This window comes from Balaenoptera physalus, assembly GCF_965194825.1.
Source record: "Balaenoptera physalus genome assembly, chromosome: 17".
NCBI classification, from domain to species: domain Eukaryota; kingdom Metazoa; phylum Chordata; class Mammalia; order Artiodactyla; family Balaenopteridae; genus Balaenoptera; species Balaenoptera physalus.
In genome coordinates, this window is record NC_138895.1 from 56724518 (window position 1) to 56745678 (window position 21161).

General features: G+C 39.9%; 1 protein-coding gene and 1 long non-coding RNA gene across 2 annotated transcripts in view; both read right to left on the reverse strand.

Moving 5' to 3' along the window:
• The window catches only part of EIF3E (eukaryotic translation initiation factor 3 subunit E), a 51654-nt gene extending 41725 nt beyond the window's left edge, over positions 1 to 9929 (reverse strand). The window contains exons 1-3 of the mRNA XM_082434324.1: positions 9778 to 9929; positions 3866 to 3980; positions 2125 to 2242 (exon numbers count right to left, since the gene is read on the reverse strand). Of these exons, the coding sequence (XP_082290450.1) occupies positions 2125 to 2242; positions 3866 to 3980; positions 9778 to 9867 (323 nt within the window). The 5' untranslated portion in view covers positions 9868 to 9929. The remainder of the gene's footprint in view (positions 1 to 2124; positions 2243 to 3865; positions 3981 to 9777) is intronic.
• LOC309647237 overlaps positions 1 to 21161 on the reverse strand; it is a 526943-nt gene that overhangs the window by 316293 nt on the left and 189489 nt on the right. The gene's annotated exons all lie outside the window — the stretch shown is intronic.

Sequence of the window (21161 nt, forward strand, 5' to 3'; positions counted from 1 at the left end):
GTAGCAAAGTGATAAAGTGAGCTCAGTTTTCCCATACATTGAGCAACCCACGTACTCTAGGTATTGCCCAGGCACAGCTTGTCAACTTCAGCACTAATGACATTTTGAGTTGGGTAATTCTTTTGGGGGAAGTGAGGGTACTGTCTGATGCACTGTAGGATGTATAGCACCATCCCTGGCCTCTCCTCTTTACATGCCGGTAGCACCTCTCCAGCTGTGACAACCAAAAATGTCTCCAGACATTCCAAATGTCCCCTGGGAAGGGGGGAGGAGGGTGGAGCTGCTCAGCATAATCAGATTTGGATTAACTGGTAAAGAAGTTCTAAAAAAATTTAGTTATTAACATTTATAATTAAGGACTTCCTCATCGCTACACAATAAAGACAAAGGAAAAATAAACAGATAAAGCGATCTCTTAAACTGTGAACTTTTAGACTGGGTTACTAAAGTATGAATTAACATTTGTATTAATCCAGAAAACAGAATTTTTAGAATTCAAATTAAGGAGAGGTTACCTGAAGGCAAGAGAAATAAAAGCAAAAAATAAACAAATGGGACCTAGTCAAACTTACAAGCTTTTGTACAGCAAAAGAAACCATAAACAAAACGAAAAGACAACCTACTGACTGGGAGAAGGTATTTGCAAATGATGCAACCAACAAGGGCTTAATTTCCAAAATATACAAACAGCTCATACAGGGAATTCCCTGGCAGTCCAGTGGTTAGGACTCTGCACTTCCACTGCAAGGGCAAGGGCTCAATCCCTGGTCAGGGAACTAAGATCCCGCATGCTGAGGCAAAAACAAACAAACAAAAACACAACAAACAGCTCATATAACTCAACGGACAAAAAACAACCCAATCGAAAAATGGGCAGAAGACCTAAATAAACATTTCTCCAAAGAAGGCATACAGATAGCCAACAGGCACATGAAAAGATGCTCAACATCGCTAATTATGAGAGAAATGCAAATCAAAACCACAACGGGGTACCACCTCACACCAGTCAGAAAGGCCACCATTAAATGTCTACAAACAAATGCTGGAGAGGGTTTGGAGAAAAGGAAACCCTCCTACACTGTTGGTGGGAATGTAAATTGGTACAGCCACTGTAGAAAACAGTATGGAGGTTCCTTAAAAAACTAAAAATAGAACTACCATATGATCCAGTAATCCCACTCCTGGGCATATACCTGGACAAAACTATAATTCAAAAAGATGCATGAGGGCTTCCCTGGTGGCGCAGTGGTTGAGAATCTGCCTGCCAATGCAGGGGACACGGGTTCGAGCCCTGGTCTGGGAAGATCCCACGTGCCGCGGAGCGACTAGGCCCGTGAGCCACAATTGCTGAGCCTGCGTGTCTGGAGCCTGTGCTCTGCAACAAGAGAGGCCGCGATAGTGAGAGGCCCGCGCACCGCGATGAAGAGTGGCCCCCACTTGCTGCAACTAGAGAAAGCCCTCGCACAGAAACGAAGACCCAACACAGCCATAAATAAATAAATAAATAAATAAAAATTAAAAAAAAAAAAGATACATGAACCCCTATGTTCATAGCAGCACTATTCACAATAGCCGAGACATGGAAACAACCTAAATGTCCAACGACAGATGAATGGATAAAGAAGATGTGGTACATATAAACAATGGAATACCGCTCAGCCATAAAAAAGAAAGAAATAATGCCATTTGCAGCAACATAGACAGACCTAAAGATTATCATACTACGTGAAGTAAGTCAGAAAGAGAAAGACAAATACCATATGATAACTTATATGTGGAATCTAAAATATGACACAAATGAACTACAAAACAGAAACAGACTCACAGACATAGAGAACAACAGACTTGAGGCTGCCAAGGGGGAGGGGGGTGGTGGAGGGATGGATTGGGAGTTTGGGATTAGCAGATGCAAACTATTATATAAAGAATGGATAACAAACAAGGATCTAGTGTATACCACAAGGAACTATTTTCAATATCCTGTGATAAACCACATGGAAAAGAATACGAAAAATAATATGTATATATATGTATAACTGAATCACTTTGCTGTACAGCAGAAATTAATACAACACTGTAAATCAACTATACGTCAATAAAATAATTTTTTAAAAAAGAGGTCACCTGGTTGACTGCATTTGCCTTGTAGTTTCTGGATCTTCAAACATCTTCACAATAGGTTCAGTTTCTGCCTGAAGCTGTTTCAGTTGTGCAACAACGGTGGTTCTTTTTTCTCTCAAAGCTAATTAAAAATGCAAAGGAGTACTATAATGTTAAACTGTATTGCTCACTATGAGGATGTCTCTGGAAATTTTTCAATCTATCTAAATTGTGCATATATTTATCCCCAATATATTCATGTGCCAGGAGCCACCAACTCAGTAACTCCCCCAGATCCAATTTCTTCTTTCTAGCACTGCAAAGGCACATAAAGGAAGAGTGAATCCTCTTCTTACTCTTAGAAGAAACTGAGGAATATACAGATACAGCCTGGGAGAAGGAGCTGTTGAGGAAACAATTATTTAACTCTACATTTCAGAGACTTCATTCTCAGTGTTTTTATATTTGTTTTCATTGAATTCTCTCAGGAGATTATCCCACAGTTTCTGAAGAGGCTCAGAGGGGTTTACATATTATTACTACAGGTTTTCAACTAGGTTGAATGGAATTTAAATTCATCAATAATTTCTCTTTTCACTTTAAATCTAATTCTGTAATCTCTCAAAACCAATTCTATAGTTTCTTTTTACTGCATCATGAAGTCAGAGAAAACTTACACATAATTTATCCCGTTAGCATGTTTTAAAGTTTCACTAAGAAATAGTTTACTTTTTTACCACAAACTAAAATTTAAAGAGCTACTGTTCTTGCAGGGAACTATAATAGAAGTCAAAACAGTGATTATGTTTTATGTAATAATTTCTACATTATATATTAGAAAGTACTAATACTAGGAGAGTGTTTCTCAAACACAGAGGGGATCTGTGATCAAATTTTGAGAAATGTCAATTTAAACAAAGTAAATTGTATTTCTCTACTGAGAAGAGTTCTTATAATCTTTTAAAATACTATGTGCATAGTGGGTTTTTTTGTCTGCTTGTTTGTTTTAAGAACATCTATTACTACAGAAAACAAGGATTTCGAAATATACCACAGTAGTTCTCTAATTTGAGTGCTGGTCTTCAGCCAACATTTTCTGGTTAAGTAGATCTGCGGTATGGCACAAGAATCTGCATTTCTAACAAGTTCTCCCAGGTGAGCTGAGGATGCTGGTTCTGGGGACCATGCTTTGGAGAACCCAGATGCTTCAAGACAAAAAAGAAATCTCTAAGGCACACAAGATGCCAACTGAAAAAACAAGTCAAAAAACTGCAAAATTCCCAGATAATTCTAAGGAAACAATCTGATTAATAAGTACAACTTTGATGCTGCATACTATGAACTGAAGACATTTGATGACCATGTTTTAAAGTAGTTTCACACCTTTTATATGGTCCCCAACCCCCGGGCTGCAGACCGGTTGGTTAGGAATAGGGCCGCAGAGCAGGAGGTAAGCAGCGGGCAAGGGAGCAAAGCTTCACCTGCAGCTCCCCATCGCTCGCACTGCCCCCTGAACCATCCCCCTGCCACCCCCAGAACATGGAAAAATTGTCTTCCACAAAACCGGTCACTGGTGCCAAAAAAGGTTAGGGACCACTGCTTTAGAAGACCTGTAACCTCCATATTACCTTTCATCCAAAGAACTTTTAAATCATTCAAATAATTATTAAGACTTCTGGCTAAAGCACTTTTATAAATCACAAAACTTTTAATACACATGCCCTCAGTTCAGAAGTCAAGCTTCAGATGTAATGACAAAACTTACCATGAGGAATATCATCAGAATAAAGGTTTTTGTATACATCCATAGCAAAGTCTACCATGTTGGTATCACTAAGAAGATCCAATTTCCCTTGTAACAATTCTTTTTCATTATATATCTGCAAGAGAAAATTACTTTCTAATGAATAAATTGAAGTTCCCTCAAGTAAAGCAGTTAATATTAAGATAGTGTACCTGGAAACATATGTCCTGAACTATTTTTTAATAAAATATATACTATTAATTCACCCTCCTACAAGAAAGGCAAGCAATCAGCCTACAGAGACATAAAATATTTTGTTTACCTAGCAACTTTAAAATAAAGGCAATTACATACCACAAAGCCATTCCCACCAACTTCTGATTTATACTGATTTTTTAATGTGTCCCTACAAGTCATCCTTCAGCCTTTCTAGAACAAGGCTATGAGTAAATAAACCACACCCACTCCACTGATAAGCACATAGTATTGTTGACTCCTCTCCACATTTAGGTAATTTGAAATCAACTCTTAAATGTTTTACCTTCTTAGTCTCTCTCACACCCGCATGATGCCTACCCATTTCTCATTGAGGTGGCCTCTCCTTTTTCCCCCACATACTTTTCCACTATATAGTTAAAATCCTTTATAATGCTTCCCATCCACACCCCTGAAACAAACGGGCACCCATTCTTTCAGTCAACCTTGTCACATCAGGTTTTAGCTTTTGCAAAGAGTTCAAGAAACTTAATTTAACCCACAGTTCAGGAACCAAATAGATACATAAGCAAACTCACATAAACATGAAGTGTACTGAGCAATATGTTAAGGATTCTACACAACAGCATTCAGGGAGAGAGACAGTAACATAATTCAAAACAATTTTTAAACAAATAGCCAAGATAAGGTTTCAGCAAAAGAAAAGATTTTTGTACTAAATCTAGTTTTGTCAAGCAAAGAAAAATGAAGGAAGATTATACAACATTTTACTACCCGTGAAAAGAAAAGATAAAGGCAGTCAAACGGTATAGCCATGAGATCAAACCTGAACCTTCCAAACTACATAAAGAACTCCTACAAAATAGTAAGAAAAAATAGACAATCCAATTGAACATGGCTAAGAGATTTTAATAGGCACTCCACAAGAGCACAACCAAATGGCCAACAAACACCGGAAAAAGTCCTCAACCGCATCAGTCATAAAGGAAATGTAAATTAAAATCACACTAAAAACTAAAAAAACGGACAATACCCGTGTTGGTATAGTTGCAGAGTAACTGAACACCTTCTCTGCTGGCAGAACTACAACCACTTTGGAAAACTGTTTTTATCTTCTAAAGCTAAAATATTCTTTAACCCAGCAATTCTACTCCTAAGTACCCAAGAGAAATGGGTACATATATTCAAAGGACATTACCAAGAATGTTCCCAGCAGCACTATTTGTAACAGCCAAGTCCTATCAACGTTAGACTGGATAAATAAATTGCAGTTATTTAGGATGTTTGCAACATTTTATTTATTGATCTGGATGGTAGTCACACATAAATGTGTTTCCTTTGGGGAAAAAAAAGCATTTATGGGCTTCCCTGGTGGCGCAGTGGTTGAGAATCTGCCTGCCAATGCAGGGGACACGGGTTCGAGCCCTGGTCTGGGAAGATCCCACATGCCGCGGAGCAACTAGGCCCGTGAGCCACAACTACTGAGCCCGCACGTCTGGAGCCTGTGCTCTGCAACAAGAGAGGCCACGATAGTGAGAGGCCCGAGCACCGCGATGAAGAGTGGCCCCCGCTTACCGCAACTAGAGAAAGCCCTAGCACAGAAACGAAGACCCAACATAGTAATCAATCAATCAATCAATAAATCTTTAAAAAACAAAAAAAAGCATTTATATTTGCTTACTTTTCTGTTCACATATTATACTTGATAAAAAGTTTACTTTAAAAAAGAAGTTCCCTTTCAGTTTGCCCCACAGAAACCCTAATCTTAGGTGAAAACATCCTCTTCCTGGCATGCCACCTCTCCTCACCACTTCATCAATAGCTTTTAATTTGTAATGTTTCTCCCAACTGCAGATCCAAAGCACTGCTCCTCTGCCATCAGACCTCACTGGCCTCTTCTTAAATCTGTATCTGCTTATATCATCCTCTCTAAATTTTATCTCATAGGCACATTTATTCTGTAAAGAAGAGATAGTAAGATTTTGTGAGCCAAAAAGCAAAAATCAAGGATACTATATATAAGTACCATAAGAGAGAAAAGCTTCAACAATTTTCTTTTTGAAATAAAAAATATAATATGGAATAAAATTTTCTGTAATACAGTTCTACTAATGAGAAGAATGGAATTCTTTTTGGGCAGGAAACATTTTACTTAACTTGTGTACAGTTATTGTTCTATAATTGAGAAAGGTTGCAAATGTTCACCTGTTAAAAATTTTTTTTAGCTCAGACCATACAAAACAGGCAGAGAGGGTTGTATTTGGCTCACAGGTTGTAGTCTGCCAACACAGTCTATCAACCTCTTGAAAACAACTCCTACTTTTTAATAGATTAAAAATCTTCTTTTGACACCTCCTCCTGCTATCATCCTCCACAAATCCAACATCCATAATGATGATTCTTTAAAAACTCAAGCCTTAAAATTCCTTTATCCCGCAAATCATAACAACTTTCACCAGCTCATTTCTAAGACTTTTAACTTAACATTCATCACCTCTTCCTCTAAAGTGGTTCATCACCCTCAACATACCCTCTGTTCTTTCTAATTTTTACATCACCCTATTTGGTTGTCACTTTCTACATTAGTTTAGATATTGTTTTTGGCTATTTCAAAGCTCTTCTCTTTAGCGGTTAACATTTATTCCATTCATTTTCTCCAACCAAATACAATTCAATGTCTATCTCTAGCACTGGAAAAAAGTTATCTCTTTTCTATTTTATGGCTAAGGTCACCTATAAAATGTTTCAGAACTAGGCAATAATGTTATTCAATCACATCTGTGCTTTTCTCTAATCAGCAATCCTTTTCATCAATCTCTAGATGTCATTTATCACCAGCCTACCTCCACATATTTCCATACTACTCAAATAAACTACCATTTCTCTCACTCCAAAAATGACCACTTATAAATGTGTGATTTCCAATCTCAGTTGGGCCCTCCAAACTTACCAATCCTTGCATTTGTCTTTGGTCAGTTTCCTCAGTCACTATTTCCAGTCTTTATCTCCCTCCTCAAAACCCCAACTGAGGACTTCCCTGGTGGCGCAGTGGTTGAGAATCCGCCTGCCAATGCGGGGGACATGGGTTCGATCCCTGGTCCGGGATGATCACACATGCCGTGGAGCAACTGGGCCTGTGAGCCACAACTACTGAGCCTGCGCTCTAGAGCCCACGAGCCACAACGACTGAGCCCATGTGCTGCAAACTACTGAAGCCCGCGCGCTGCAAACTACTGAAGCCCGCGCACTTAGAGCCCATGCTCCGCAACAAGAGAAATCACCGCAATGAGAAGCCAGCGCACCGCAAAGAAGAGTAGCCCTTGCTCACTGCAACTAGAGAAAAAGCTTGCACACAGCATCGAAGACCCAACACAGCCAAAAACAAACAAAACTTAAAAAAACAAACAAACCCAACTGAATTCCTCACTTCCCCCTCACATAGGATGGCTTAGCCTCCTAACAGAAAACACTTAGGAGTACCTACTCTGTCCCAGAAGGCTAAATACTTTATATTTACTATTTCATGTAATTTTTCTAACAACCCTATGAGGCTGGTGGTAGTACCAAAATTTTGTGCATGAGAAAAGGCTTAGTTAAGGTGGGAAAGAAACTGTTCTCAAGTGCACAAAGATATTAAGTGCCAGAGCCAGGATCCTAATCCAGGTCCCAATTCAGTACCCAGGCTGTTAAACACTATCTGGCCTTCCACTTCACTTGAGAATAAAGAACACTAAGGTTCAAATATATATTCACTCATGTATTAAATAATCATGAGAAGCCCTTATGCCAGACTCTATTTGCTGAGAACACAGCAAGGAAATAAAACAAGGCTCCTGCTCCAATGGAGTTTATATTTTCCAACATATTGATACCATAAATATATTCAATTGATACCCTCATGTGTCATGATCATTGACTATCCTAACTATCTAGCCTTCAAAACTCAACTTCAAGCCTCTCTTCCTCAGAATCCTTTCTGTACCTCTTCAATTTTGATAGCACTCTGCCACTACTTCTGACATTTTATTACTCTTAGCCTTATAATTACAGACATCTATCTCCACCAAAGGATACGTTTTTTAGTGATGAGATGTCTGGATTTTATCTTGGATTTCTCACAATTCCATGGTAGTCCTATACTTAGTAACTGATAAATAAATACTCCAGCACCTGTCTTCCCCTTGGTGTATCACAGCCATCTTACCAACATTCTCTCCAAGGAAACAGGTTTTGAGCAGTTATTTTCCACTGATTCTCAGCTGCCGTTCACAGTTTTGGTCTTGCCCTATGAAAAACTAATTTACACTTATGTATTCCTCCCTTTCATCTGTCTGCCTTGAAAAACAAAAGTGTAAAGACACATTACAAAAATATGAAGTTTGGCTAGTTTAGAAGCATAGAGGATATTTTTCTATTCCTTGATCTTTGGTAAATTATCCTAAATTATCCAAAAAAGAACAGACGGCAGACTGGGCTGTTTTATTCAAGTTATACAATACAGGTTAAGTACATCCTATAAAAGAAAAATCAAGACAAAAACATTTCAAGATAAAGCTTTATATAGCAAGGCATTCTTGAATATTTATTGAAAATAAACTTTGCTGTTCCCTAATATCATTAACTTTAGAGTTGTGTGTAGGTGTTTAGAAAAGGTTCATATGAATTTGAGGGTTATACCTATCCAATGAACCATGGGAAAATTTGAAAACTTATCAGAACAATTTAATGTTTATTTGTAGGGCTTTTTTGTTTTATTGCTGTTGGAACACACAAAATCTACTCCCCAAATCTAGAGTGCCTTAAGTAGACTTGCGGTTTAATCTGCTTCTAGAAATAGAACGCATTTTTCTGGCCAATATTCTAATTCCTCCATCACAGTAATATCACTTTATTGTAACTATTAAAATGCATCAATTTCCCAATAAACTACGGTATAACTAAGCCTAATATTTCCAAACTTTTAGGACTGAGACATATTTTTAAATGAGGTACTAGGACCAAATACTTTTTCAAGATACCCGGAATAGCTCAATGAACACTGACAACCAATTCAAATCACTCGAAGTCTGTACATCTATACACAGAAAAACAACTCTTAAGATTACTGTCGGGTTATTTTTTGGGTTCCCCTCCCCACTGGACAAAATATGCTACGCTTCTAGGAAGTGGCTATTTACCGAAACACCAGTTAAACTCCTCGCAAAGAACTCACAACTTTACGGAAACCAAGGGGCTAGATATTTAAGTGTAAGAAAATCATTCCAAACGACCCGGCAAGCAAAAACACAAAGCCAAGGTCACCCTTCCTACTGTGCCCAAAAGAAAAATTTAAATCTCTAACAGTCCAATTTGCTTTTAGAAGCCAGCTTGAAGTTAAGCTCAAGCATTAATACAGGGAAGCCAGCCAATCGTCAACTTCCAAGAGGAACGACGCGGAAGTCCCTTCGGAACTGGCACCTCAAGAAGTGAAGCAGAGACCCCTCCCTTTCTCCCCTGAGTTTCATATTGTCACCTCACCCCTACTCACGGCCGAATTCCGCGGTGCTAATCAACAGGGACGACGCTTAACTACCAGCAGATCCTTACTGCCCGACTCGGGAGCAAACTCAGGGCCGCCTCACACGTGTGTAAGGCCTAAGGCTATCGCCACCGCCTTTCGGCCTTGCCCCGCATCTCACGCGCTCCCACGCCTTCCTCGCGCTCAAAAACCCACTCACCTCCTTTACGGAGAGAAACTCAAGCAACGGAAAGACTAGATGCCGATCCAAAAAGTGCGCGATGCGAGTAGTCAAGTCGTACTCCGCCATCTTGCCAAGGAAAAGAGAAGTGTGCGCTCGCTAAAACTTTATTGATAGCGCCGACAAACGAACGGACAAGACCCTTATCGCGCATGTGCAGTGGTTAAACCAGCCAAAGGAAAGGGGCGGGGTTTAGCGTCGAGCGCTCAGGGAACAATGGCGCATGCGCGAGGTCCTCCCTCCCTCCATCCTTCCCGGCAACTCTGGGAAGAGGTGGATGGGCGGGCAAAATTCCTTTTGTTTGCAAGTTTGTTGGTGTCCTGCAATCCGTTCCGTTAACAAATACTGAAAACTCAGAATTGATTGCTGAGGCAATGTCATTTGTATTGGAGATGCGGCAAAGGACAAGATAATGAGGCCCCTGCTCTCCAGAAAATTACGTACAAGGAGGAATAGCTGAGCTTTTATTTGGTGTATAGTAATCGTTTTGTAAGCATTTGTTAAATTAAGATGGGATGGTCTTCTAGACAAAAAACAAGTGAAATAATTTCAGATTATAGTAAAAGCCATAACTTGGTGTCGGGGGGGGGGGCAGCAGGGAGGTGAGGGACGCGGTGCCAGTTTGGGGCTTTTCAATTAGGGTGTTTAGATAAAACTCAGGGTTACAATTTAGCCGAGGTTGTGGTAAGAGAAGCAGGTGACCAAAATTAGAGCCTGGGTGGAAACATGCCTGGTGGAAGCACAGCAAAGACAAAGGCCATGAGACAGGAAAGGGCTTGGTGTCCTTCAAAAACTGAGTATCCTACCAGACTGGAGAGTGAGGTTACAGACATGGAGAAGGGCCAGGTTTCCATTAAGGTAGGGAATGTGAGTTTTTTATTCTAAATACTCTTGTCTCCTTGTCGTCTTTCAGACTTCTTCATTTTGGAGTGCCCTTGGAGTGTCTTGGACCTTTTCACTGTCTAGGCCAATGCCCTAAGTGATGTCATTCAACCTAATGGCTTTAAATGCAACCCACACGTTGACAACTCCCAAATTAGAGCCCCAGCACAGACTATTAGTTAACAGCCAACTCCATATATCCAACATCTCAACATTAACATGTCCAAAAGCAAATTCCCCATGTAGCTCGTCAAAACCTGCTCCTTTTACACTCTTCTCCACCTCAGTGAATGCCCACTCCATCTGTCCAGTTGTTCAGACCCAAAACCTTCGAGTCGTCCTTGACTTTTCTCTTTCTCTTATACTCTACATTGACTTCACCAACAAATCCTCTGGTTCTACCTTTAAAGCATGTCCTGATCAATCAGTTCACACCACCTACAAAGTCAATCCCTACTCCAAAACACCATTATCGCTTGCTTTGATTTTTGAAATAGTCTCGTCACGAATCACCTTGCTTCCCCTCTTTTCCTCCTGTGGTTTATTCTCCATATATAAGCCAGAGTGACTTTTAAAAGTCAGATTATGCTCAAAACCCTCCAGGCCTTGTAATCTCACTCAGAGAAAAACATATGTCTCAAAGTAGCCTAAAAAGCCCTACATCATCTGGACCCGTTACCTCTCTTACCTCATCTTCTCCATCTCCTCCTCTTGCTCATTCTACCACAGCCCTAAGGAACCACTCTGTAGATTTTCCCATTCAGGACTTTCAAATGAATGGAATAACATGATATATGGCCTTTTGGGTCTGACTTTTTTCACTTAATGTTTTCAAGGTTCATCCAAGTTGTAGCATGTATCAGTACTTCATTCCTTTTTAGGTCTGATTAATATTCCATTATATGGATATACCACATATTATTTACCCATCCATCCACTGATGGACATTTGGGTTTTTTCTACTTTTTGGCTACTATGAATAAAGCTGTTATAAACATTCGTGTACACATGTTTATGTGGACATATGTTTTCAGTTCTCTTACATATATATTCAGAGGTGGAATTGCTGTGTTATACGGTAACTCTATGTTTAATTATTTGAGGAACCATCAGAGTATACTATAATTTGGTACGATGTTACCACTGGAAGAAACTGAGTAAAGGGTACACGGGATCTTCATATATTATTTCTTTCTTTCTTTCTTTTTGACTGTGTTGGGTCTTCGTTTCTGTGCGCAGGCTTTCTCTAGTTGCGGTGAGCGGGGGCTGCTCTTCATTGCGGTGCGCGGGCTTCTCATTGTCGTGGCTTCTCTCGTTGTGGAGCACAGGCTCCAGACGCGCAGGCTCAGTAGTTGTGGCTCATGGGCCTAGTTGCTCCGTGGCATGTGGGATCTTCCCAGATCAGGGCTCGAACCCGTGTCCCCTGCATTGGCAGGCAGATTCTTAACCACTGCGCCACCAGGGAAGCCCATGTATTATTTCTTACAACTGCATGTGAATCCACAATCAGAATAAAAGTCTAATTTAAAAGAAGTGACTCCTAGACTTTGGGCTTAAAAAACTGGATACCTACTGGTGACAGTAAAAGGTGGGTGGGGGAATGGCAAAGGAATATGGATGAGTGCTAAAATCAGGAATTCTGTTTCAGACAGAATAACATTCCTATTAGCTACCCAAGTGATGCTGTCTAGTATGCAAATGGAGATACTATTCTGGATCAGTTGATATAGTTGTTAATCACTTACCATCCGTGTAACCTTGTACTAGCTGTTTTCAAGGATTTGGGAGTATGATATGATCTCTGCCATAGTGTCATTACAGTATTGTTGGGAAAGCAAGGCTGAATTTCCATGAAGCAAAGAATAAGTGGTGGTATAGGCTGCTGTATTGTAGGGGATAGTCTTTGTAGCCTCTAAGAGTTGAGAAGTGATAGCTGTAATATGAAGTTTCCTGTAAGCCCAGAGACCAAAGTTGTAATAGAATATAGACAGGAAAAGAGGAAGTTAAAGAGAGAAATAGCAGGAACTGAGGCTTCCGGCAGGAGTGAGCTGCAGCAGAGGAAGGAAGGAAGCAGGTGGAAGTACAGAAACTTGCCAAAAAGGAACAGAGAGCACTTTTGAGAAGCAGTGAGAAATAAGATGCAATTCAATTTGATTCACATTTTGAACTTTTACCATATGCAAGGTACTAAGCTAGGTGTTAATGGGACTATATAATCCGTAAGAGCTAGTCTCTGGCCACAGGAGCTTTCAATCTAATAGGTAGCAATTATTTGTTCATTCATTCAATATAAATTGAACACTTACAATATACTAAGCACTGGTCTAGGTCCTGGGAATACAGCAGTAAAGAAAACAAATTGCCTTCTCTAAAGAAGCTTATATTCAAGTTGGGGGAGACAGATAAAAACATATTAACAAATACATAATTTGTCCAGTGGTGATAAGTGCTATGAAGAACAATAGGCAGGGTGAGAATGATGGGAAAAAGTTGCTAATTTATATAAAGTGGTCAGAGAAGGCCTCTCTAATAAAGTAGAATTTGAAAAGAGATATGAAGGAAGTGAGGGTGCCTGTGGCTGCCTAGAGGAGAAAAAGCCAGGTGAAGGAACATTAAGTATCAAGGTATGGAAGTAAAAGTGTGCTTGGTATCCTTGAGGGATAGCAAGGAGACTTTAAATTCAATAACTGATTGAGCAAGGGGAAGTGTGGAAGAAGATGAGTTCAGAGAGGGAGTGGTGGGACAGATGACATAATGCTTTGTAGGCCACAGTAAAGACTTTGGGTTGCATTCTGAAGGAGGTGGGAAGGTATTGGAGGGTTTTGAGCAGAGAAGGCATATAATCAGTGTTTATGCTTTTAAAAAAGGCCACTTTGAGGGTTTGGAAGGGGGTGGGGGAAGAAGCTCATTCACAGAGAAACCAGTTAAGGGACTATTGAAATAACTCAAGCAAGAGATGATGGTGGCTTAGATCAGAGTGGTAGCATTTAAAGAGTTGTGGACAGTAGTGAAATTCTGAATATATTCCAAATGCATAGCTAGCAAAATTTGCCAATGCATTAGATGAGAAGGAGAAGGGTCCAAGATGACTCTAAGGTCTAGAAGAAATGAGAGGCCGTTTGCTAAGATGAGGAAGGGTGTGATAGATGCATGATTAGAGGAGAGAAATCAAGAGTTAAGTTTTGGACATATTATGTTTGGGATGCCTATTAGACACCTAAGTTGAAATACTGATTAAGCAGTGGTACATATGAATCTGGAATTCAGGAGAAAGGTAAGAGCTGGAGACAGAAGACTAGATCTTGTCAACCTCCTGATGAAATTTAGAACCATGGCACTGGATGAGATCAGACTGTATGTTGGGAAAAGAGATGAGAAGGGCTAAATCTTAGGCACTTCAACTTGTAGCGGTTGGGATAATTCAAATCAAGTAAAGACACCAGAGAAAGACTGGCCAGGAAGTGGAGGAGGGATGAGGAGGAACAAGAGAAAGTGGTGTTCCAGGCACCAAAGAAGGAGATTGGTCCAAGCACCAAGGAGCAATTAACTGTGTCAAATGGTATGGTTAGTTCAAGATGACAACTGAATACAGTAAGTCCCCTACATAGGAACGAGTTCCATTCTGAGAGCGCGTTCGTAAGTCCAATTTGTTTGTAAGTCCAACAAAGTTAGCCTAGGTACCCACCTAACACAATCAGCTATATAGCACTGTACTGTAATAGCTTTCACACAAATAATACATAAAAAGCAAACAGACACAAAAAATAAAGAAAACATTTTTAATCTTACAGTACGGTACCTTGAAAAGTACAGTAGTACCGTACAATAGCTGGCATACAGGGGCTGGCATTGAGTGAACAGGCAAGAAGAGATACCGACTGGAGGAGGGAGAGGAGGTGGGAGATGGTAGAGCTGAAAGATCATCAGCAATAGGAGACAGAGGGCAACCTGCAATTTCACTCATGCCTGACGTTGATGGCACAGGTTCTGGTTTCTCGCTGGATTCAATTCTATCTACCCTCTTAAAAAAAGCGATCCAGTGACGTCTGAGTAATAGCTCTTTTTTTCTCATCATAGATGACACGGTAGCACTGGATTGCATTCTGAACGTCTGCTGCAACCTTCCTTCGTGTACCATTCTACACGGTCCTGTGCCTCAAAAACTAATAGTGCCTCCTCAAATAAAGAAAATCCCCTTGCCACTTCCTGCGTCATGAATTTCTTCAGTTCTTCAGTTACTTCTTCTTCCTCTTGTCTCTCTTTGTCCTTTCTCTGGGCCTCCAATTCCTGGTGCTTCGTAGCAGTACCAGCTACATCACCGCCGCTTTTACAGGCATCCTGGGCTTGAAATAAAGATACTGTACTACTGTACTCTATATAGTACTGTACAGTAAAGTACACAAAAGCACAAGCATGTGTAGAGGATGCATGTGACAATGTACACCAGACATGTGAACTAACTTATGCGATTGGACATTTGAATGCACATTCACATCTTTGAAAGCTCGCAACTTGAAGGTTTATATGTAGGGGACTTACTGTGTTGCTCTTTTTTTTTTTTTTTTTTTCTGTGTTGCTCTTTGACTTTCTAAGATATGCAGGTTATTGATGACTTTGATAAAAGCAATTTCAGTGAGTGGTGGATGAAAGTCTGTTTGGTGTGAGCTCAAAAGATGGGAGGAGAGACAGTGAAACAGCATATATAAACAGATCTTTTGAGGAATTTTACTAGAAAGGGAAGCAGTAAAATGGAATGATAGATGTGGGGTCTAGGGAGCGTGTTTTAAAAGATGTGTGTATGCTGATAGACATGCTACAGTACTTACATAAATAACTATCATGGAAGGATAGAGTATTATGACAAGCTGTAGGGAATATGAGAAGAGCATGTGGTCCCAGGCAACTGGCTCCAAACGGAGATTGATTCTCCATGAGGGTAGAGAAAATGGAGAAAGCTTGGTGGATTGGATGTCTTTTGTATTGGAACTTCTGACTTTTAAAACAGATGTGGGAGAGAGCATTACAGGTGGTTCAGGAACAATTTGAACAGTATAGAGACACAAAAACAGAAGAATATAAGAAATATCTGGGAAAGACAACTTGGGAAGTTAACTGAAGACTGAAGACTATAGAAGAGGATATGCCAGAAAACACAAGACCAGGGCCAAAGAGTAGAAAGCTTATGTGAGGAATTTGAAATTCATCTGAAGTCATGAGGAGCCTTAAAATATTTTTGAGTGTGAGAGTGTTTCAGGAAGGTAATTCTGACTGTTGTGTGGACAGTGAATTGGATAGGTGAAATGCAGCCAGGCTGTGGAAGATCTTCAAAACCAGACTGGGAAACTTGGATTTGATCAGATAGGCAATGGGAGCCACTCATTAAGTTCTTAAATAGAAAAAGACATGAAGACAGTGGTGTTTTGTCCTTTAAAATTAAACTGGAAGTGATTTACAAGAAGGATTAAAGTGGTGACAGATTGGAAACTCTGCTGATTTGCCTGGCTTTTCCCCTGGAATTTTCCTTGCTGGTTTGTGAAAATATCTTATTTCTTTTTATAAGAGAGATTTAGCCCCAAGTATGGAAAATCTGACTTTCTTGCTTTAGTCTCTTCTTAGTGTTTTAGTTAAAAAGAGATATTACAGAAGAAAGACAGGCAAGGCCTCACCTGGTAGGATCTAGGTGGTATCAGGTGAAGACTTTCTCATACATTCATCAGATATTGATGCAACACTTTCCATTTGCTGATCACCATGTCAGGCTCTGGGGAAACAAAGAAAGGAAACCAATCCCAGCCCAAAAGGAATTTACGGTTTAGTGGAGGTGACAAGCATGTAAGATATAAAATAATCATAGCACCATGTGAGAGAGTCTATGCACAGAGTGTCCAGAAGAGGAAGTGATTCGCTGCCAGAGAAAGCTGGAGTTTCATGGGGAAGGTAACACTGGACTACCTCTACCTGAATAGATGTTTAACTGACTAAGAAAAGGGAAAAGAATGTTTTAGGCAGAGGGAAGAGCAGGCACACAGACTTGACCTTGAGAAAAAGCATAGCGTGATCGGAGACATTGAGAAGGTCTTTATGCCTAGAGGGTAGCATGTGTGATGGCAAGTGGCAGGACATGCGTCTGAGTTGAGGGGTCAGGGCTGAATTGTCAAGGGCTCTGTGAACTATGCTGAGGAGTTTGGATTCTATCCTGCAGGCCCTTTTTCCTGATAACTCTTTTATCATCTGTCTTCGACACATCCTCCTCTGTCTTTCTAGTTCAGGCTCTGATCATCCCTCACACAGACAGACTATTGCAATAGTCATCCAAAGGGTCTCCCTGTCCCTAGCCCTGCACCCATCTAGCCTGTCCTCCGCCCTGCTGTCCTGGTGACCTAAGTGTACATCTAACCTTGTTACGAACTGAATCGTGCCCCCACTCCTGAAATTCATATGTTGAAGTCCTAGCCTCCAGTACCTTAGAATGAAACTGTATTTGTCGATAGGGTCTTTAAAGAGGTAATTAAGTTAAAATGAGGTCATTGTGGTGAGCCCTAATCCAATGTGACTGTGTCCTAATAAGAAGAAGAGATTAGGATAGAAACATGTACAGAGGAAAGACCTTGTGAAGACACAGGGAAAAGATGGCAATCTACAAGCCAAGGAGAGAAGCCTTAGAAGAAACAACCCTTCCAACATATTGATCTTGAACTTCTAGCCTCCAGAATTGTGAGACAAAAAATTTCTGTTGTTTAAGCCACCTAATCTGTGGTACTTTATTTTGGCAGCCCTAGCAAACTAATACACTCTGCACTTCCAATTTCATATAGTATAACATAAAAACATCTTAGCACACTGTAGTACGTTCTTTAGAACTTTATCTCTCCAGAGCTGTACACCCCTTCCATGCTAACTTCTGCTCAAATAAGCCATCAAGTTTTTTGCTTCTCTACATTAAGAAGTGAGAAATAGCCCCAAAAAGCAACCTAATTCTACACCTTAAGAAACTAGAAACTGAGCTCAAAATTAGCAGAAGAAAGGAAATAATAAAGATTAGAGCAGAAATAAATAGAAAACAGAAAAACAATAGAAAAGGTTAACCAAACTGAGAGTTGGTTCTCTAAAAGAGAAACAAAATTGACAAACACTTAGCTAGAATAACCAAGGGAAAAAGAGAAGCCCCATATCAACAAAATTATAATTGAAAAAAGAGACATTACAACTGATCCCACAGAAATACAAAGGATCATAAGAGGCTACTATGAATAACTATATGCCAACAAATTGGACAACCTAGAATAGATGGAAAAATTCTCATAAATATACAACTTACAAAGGGAGAAATAGAAAATCTGATAGACCAATTACTAGTAAAGAGATTAAAACAATAATCAACAAACTCCCACGGGGGCTTCCCTGGTGGTGCAGGGGTTAAGAATCCGCCTGTCAATGCAGGGGACACGGGTTTGAGCCCTGGTGCGGGAAGATCCCACATGCCACGGAGCAACTAAGCCCGTGTGCCACAACTACTGAGCCTGCACTCTAGAGCCCGCGAGCTACAACTACTGAAGCCCACGCGCCTAGAGCCCGTGCTCCACAACAAGAGAAGCCACCGCAATGAGAAGCCTGTACACCGCAACGAAGAGTAGCCCCCACTCACCACAACTAGAGAAAGCCCGTGCACAGCAACGAAGACTCAACGCAGCCAAAAATAAATAAATAAATAAATTTATTTTAAAAAATCTCCCACAAAGAAAATCCCAGGACCAGATGGCTTCACTGGTGAATTTTAACAAAAATTTAATAAGGAATTAACATCAAACCTTCTCAAACTCTAACAAAAAATGAAGGGGAGGGCACTCTCAAACTCATTTTATGAGATCAGCATTATCCTGATACCAAAACTGTAAGGGACACCGCTAGAAAAGAAAACTACAGGCCAATATCCCTGATGAAATGGATGCAAAAATTCTCAATAAAATACTAGCAAACCGAACTTAGCCACACATTAAAAGAGCCATTCACCATGATCAAGTGGGATTAATCCATGGCATGCAAGGATGGTTCAGCATATGCAACTCAATTAATGTGTTACATTACATTAATAGAATTAAACAAAAGAATGATATGATCATCTCAATAGATGCAGAAAAAGCATCTGGCAAATTCAACATCCATTCATGATAAACACTCTTTAACAAATTAGGCATAGAAAGAACATATCTTAACATAATAAAGGCCATGTATGATAAGCCCACAGCTCAATGGCAAAAGGTTGAAAGCTTTTCCTCTAAGATCAGGAATAAGACAAGGGTGCCCACTTTTACCACGCCTATTCAACATAGTACTGGAAGTCTAGCTAGAGCAATTGGGCAAGAAAAAGAAATAAAAGGTATAAGAATTGGAAAGGAAGAAGTAAAATTGTCTCTATATGAAGATGACAGTGATTTTATAGACAGAAAATCCTAAAGACTCAATCAAAAGACTGTTAGATTTTATCAATGAGTCCAGTAAAGTTGCAGGATACAAAATTAACACACAAAAATCAGTAGTGCTTCTATACACTAATAATGTAATTTCTGAAAAAGAAATAAAGAAATTGATCCCATTTACAATAGCATCAAAGGTAACAAAATACTTAGGAATAAATTTAGTGAAGATGTGAAAGATCTCTACTCCAAAAACTACAAGACATTGATGAAAGAAATTGAAGAAGACACAAATAAATGGAAAAGCATCCTGTGTTTATGGATTGAAAGAATTAATATTGTTAAAACAACAATACTACCAAAAGCCATCTATAGATTCAGTGCAACCCCTGTCAAGATTCCAATGCTATTTTTTACAGAAGTAGAAAAAAACACTTCTGAAATTTATACAGAGTCACAAGTTTATGGTTTCTTCACTTGCTCTCTAGCAGTTCCTTCAGGCTAAAATGCGCTTCTGCCCTCTCCCACCCTGTTGACCACCTCTTCACTTTTTAAAAAAATAAATTTATTTTTACTTATTTATTTTTGGCTGCACTGGGTCTTCGTTGCTGTGTGTGGGCTTTCTCTAGTTGTGGAGAGCGGGGGTTGCTCAGCAGTTGTGGAGCAGGGGCTTAGCTGCTCCGCAGCATGTGGGATCTTCCCCGGGGCCAGGGCTCAAACCCGTGTCCCCCGCATTGGCAGGCAGATTCTTAACCACTGCGCCACCAGGGAAGTCCCAACCTTTTCACTTTTTAAGACTTGAATTAAGCATCTTCTTCCCTATTCTGTGTCTCCCATTAGCAGAGCATATCTGAAGTAATCCCTCCAGCCTCTCACTACTAGTAACAAACTTTTATCACAGAGTCTATAACATCTTAGCCCACCTTTTTTTTTTTAATGTTTGTTTCCCCCTATTAGGCTGTAAACATCTTGAGTGTAAGGACTATGAATACCTGTCTTTGTAGTCCCAGTTCCTGTCTTAGTACCTGGCATATACCAAGTACTCAACAAATGCTATGGAAATGAATAAATGTGCATAGAGCCTGGATATCCAGATCTACGTGTTCTTGAAAGAAATTCTTTCATATTTTGTTTTTGTTTTTTGGCCGCACCGTGCAGTATGTGGGATCTTAGTTCCCCGACCAGGGATTGAACCCGTGACCCCTGCAGTGGAAACATGCAGTCTTAACCACTGGACTGCTAGGGAAGTCCCTCATCCATATCTTGGAATAGTCTAATGAATACCTGTCACTACTGTAGTGGACACTTTCAGAATGCTCATGCCTTCTGATTCAATAGCTCTCTTAGATATTTCTAAATAACACTAAATAATATTATATTTAATCCAATTACCCTTTTTACATACCACATGCAGATGCCTATTGCAGTATGCCTTCTTTAATTATATTTCCCACTCATTTATTCAACGCACATTTATTCAGTCCCTATTCTAGCCAGACACAGTGCTAGATTCTGAGAGTGAGAAAATAACTAAAATGCTGTTCCTACATGAAGGAACTCATGATTAGGCAGAAGGGACAGATACCTAAACTAACAATTCATATTTCAGTGTGGTAAGTGCAATGATAGAGGTGCGCATGGGGTATTAATGTAGTGCTTTAATTAGATTGAAAGCACAGACACATCATACAGCTAGGTGTTTTCTGTCTTTTCTTCCAAAATAATTATTGCTTCTTGGAGTGTGTATCTTCAGAAGCTGACTTTTTCCTGACCTTATTCCCTTGCTCTGGGGGACCTTATTGGAACTCTTTATGTACTGATTCTACCTAATTCCTGTGTGAGAATTTCCAGAAGCCTCAGTCCTGCTGTCATCCTCATTAAAGAATCACACAGAGAGAAGGTGCCTTTGGAGGACTTAAATCCCCTTCTTTCTTCACTTACCACCTCATATAAAGCTAGGATTGACAGCTAAATCTACTTCACTTGGAGACGTTGTAATATGTGAAGTGAAGGATATCGGGCAAAGGGAAACACCACTGCTCTTTCTCATCTGTCCCTGATGCTAGC